Genomic DNA, 3,077 nt, shown 5'->3' with positions numbered 1-3,077 from the left:
TATGGGTTTCGAGCTCAGATTATGGTGTTTTTTGAAGTTATGGCGGAACCCCGACCCGATAGGGTTTAATGGACCTCGGATTCGGATTCAGCGACCCCAAAAACATATAATAAACATGGTCTGATCCCCAGGCCAAAGAAATTTTTTTTTTTTGTGTGGCTGTGTTATTCGATTACTGCTAATCTTAAAAAACGCTTCAACGCAATAATATTCATCTTCAGGGTGTCGGATATAATACACAATAATGTAACACACAGTAATTCCGTATCTTCTATAAACCAAGCTTGTCGCTCTTAACGTCGTTAGTGTATATCTATATAATCATATAATTACACAGTCACACCAAAAAAATTTATTTTTCTAATTTGGGAGTCTGACTATGTTCACTATATGTTTTTGGGGTCGCTGAATCCGAATCCGAGGTCTATTTAACCCCATCACATCAGGATTTTACCATAATCTCAAAAAAAACCCATAATTTAAGCTATTAAACATATAACCCTAAGAATGAAGTTGTAATCTGAAAACCCAAGCTCTTAAACCCCATAACCCACTTAATCCCATAACTCAATGTACATCAACTCCAATAACCACATATGTCAGACATTTAACTTGATATGCACAATTTTTGTTTTGTCTCAAGCACCCGAAACATACTGTTGTGTCCTAAGAACACCTTCACTCTAAAAGTCTATATTTTTATGTTTATTCAACTAATGTTAGTTTTTCAAATCATTGTACCGTCGGCATTGGCGTTACCCGATGTACCGCGGGGAGGTTGCACGATCGGGTTTTATATATTATATAGCCTTTAAAAGGGCTGTTTCGTAAAGCTGCGGATAAAAGGCATATTATAATATTATAATATGCCTTTAATAATACATTGAGGTATGGAATTAAGTGGGTTATGGAGTTATGGGGTTTAAGAGCTTGGGTTTTCAGATTACAACTTCATTCATAGAGTTGTATGCGTTTAATAGCTTAAATTATGGGTTTTTTGAGGTTATGGCAAAATCCTGATGTGATGGGGTTAAATAGACTTCGGATTCGAATTCAGCTACTCCAAAAACATATAGTAAACATGGTCAGATCCCCAGATCAGAAAAAAATGTTTTGTGTGTGGCTGTGTTATCTATATGTATTTACCTCATTTTTGATGTGTTATTTGTCACTTCTGGCGTGTAATTGGAATTCATGGAACGTTACGCTTTGCTCTTGCTAATTTTTTGGTGACAATTTGATGAGTATATAAAATTATAAAAATAAGTAAATGTAAAGAAATATAAAATCTCTCTTTTCATATTAAAAAAAAAAAACAGTTTATGCAAATTTGTATTTTATTTAATTTACGTGTCTTAATCGTCACCAAAAGAGCTGACCGCTTGGTCTTGGCTTGTAATCGAGAGCTTTGCAGCTTGCCGCTGTCGGGCGAGCGCAATTAGTAAAGATGAGACGTTCGTACCTCTAGTTGAGGAGCGTTCCTCATATGCCATATGTGGCACACAAGAGGCTCGTTACCATAGTCCATTCACCGATCCATCACGTGTACTACGCCGGCACAGTTGTGCCGATAAGAGTGCGGGCGCGCGTGCGGCCTAGCATTCTCGCAGCCGAGTTCAGCAGGATACGCGATCTACCAAGACCGACTAGCCGATCCTATTTGGAGGAGTACTTAAATTCCCGACCCAACATAGTAAGTCTCGCAACTGACTTAACATCATATATTCGGCTAATGTCTCTCTCTCTCTCTCTCTCTCTCTCTCTCTCTCTCTCTCTTTTGTTTGGAACTAGCTCGACATCACGCAACGTCGTCAACATTCATCATTTCTGGAATCATCATCATTCTTGTTGATATTGTTATTGTCATCATTTTTTACGTTTATTTGCGTCGACGAAAACATGTGTGACGAAGTCTCTTTTATATTTTATTTATCTATACCAGATAGATTTCAAAAAGAGTTTTTATAGCTAAAGATTTTTGTTTTTATTCATTAAATAAAAAACAATAGTTTCAAAATAATTGTTGTTAATCTTATGATTTCAGCAAAAGATCGATAGCATAACATTTTACATATATCTTTTTGTAGTTTTTCGATGATGAAGCGAGGGAGATTCGCGCGAGAGTGGATTCCCTTCTTCGACGCGTCCACGTATTTGTGCCGAGGGCACTGGCAAGGTATTCGATGAAGAAAACATAATGCGACTAATGAAATATTGTAATGTGGAAATAATTTAAAGTTTTGGTAAATATTGACAATAATGGATTATTCTCTGATCAACTTGGCTTCACATATGTTATCAAGAACATTGTCCTGAGTGACATGCAAAAAATTTTAGCCGTCGTTTGTAGTTTATTCAAAAATTAATAACAAAAAAAGTTTTATAAGTAAACTCTTATTTTTCAATTCCATGTACATTTTCTTCGTGTTGTAAGTGTGTAGGCAAGATGGGCTACGCTCCCCTCTGCTCTCTTCTTCGTGTTTTGCGTGTATATTACTTTGTATTTATGTTGGAAACATAAATACAAAGTAATATATTATATTTCTTATATTTCTTCTGAATCCACTATTTATTGCTGTCATTGTTTAATTCTGTATTTGTGAATTGGACTATTTCATTCAATGAATAGTGGATTCAGAAGAAATAGTCCAATATAAACATAAAATAATATACACGCAAAACACGAAGAGGGGAGCAGGGGGAAGGAACAAAGTCTCTCCTTCTGCGGGGGGCGTAGCCCACTCTGCCTACACACTTAGGCTAATATTACATTTGTCGTACAACAACGATTTTAAGTATGTTGATTGGTTATCAGATAAAGTTTTATAAAGAATTCTATTTGATAGCCAATCAATATATTTAAAATCTTTGTCGTACGACAAATGTAATACTAGCCTTACAACACGAAGAAACTGTACATGGAATCGAAAAAGGTAATTATGCAGTTATACGGACTATTTTCCGATCTCAACAATTTTGACATATGTTATCAAGGTCACCTCTCTGAATAATAATATGAAGGTTTTATCCGTCGCTCATTGTTTATAAAAAAGTTATGAACAAAAAAAGTTTGATGA

General features: G+C 35.5%; 1 protein-coding gene across 2 annotated transcripts in view; it reads left to right on the top strand.

The window, feature by feature from the left end:
* Nucleotides 1–3,077, top strand: part of LOC109861368 (retinitis pigmentosa 1-like 1 protein) — a 31,335-nt gene that overhangs the window by 5,313 nt on the left and 22,945 nt on the right. For both annotated transcript variants that reach the window (XM_020440994.1, XM_020440993.1), the window contains exons 2-3: nucleotides 1,469–1,693; nucleotides 2,088–2,176. In XM_020440994.1, the coding sequence (XP_020296583.1) occupies nucleotides 1,487–1,693; nucleotides 2,088–2,176 (296 nt within the window). In that variant the 5' untranslated portion in view covers nucleotides 1,469–1,486. The remainder of the gene's footprint in view (nucleotides 1–1,468; nucleotides 1,694–2,087; nucleotides 2,177–3,077) is intronic.

This window comes from Pseudomyrmex gracilis, unplaced genomic scaffold (assembly GCF_002006095.1).
Source record: "Pseudomyrmex gracilis isolate BER0280 unplaced genomic scaffold, ASM200609v1 scaffold_708, whole genome shotgun sequence".
NCBI lineage: Eukaryota > Metazoa > Arthropoda > Insecta > Hymenoptera > Formicidae > Pseudomyrmex > Pseudomyrmex gracilis.
The sequence above is the reverse complement of the archived record's forward strand: the minus strand, read 5'-3'. Positions and strand labels throughout refer to the sequence as shown.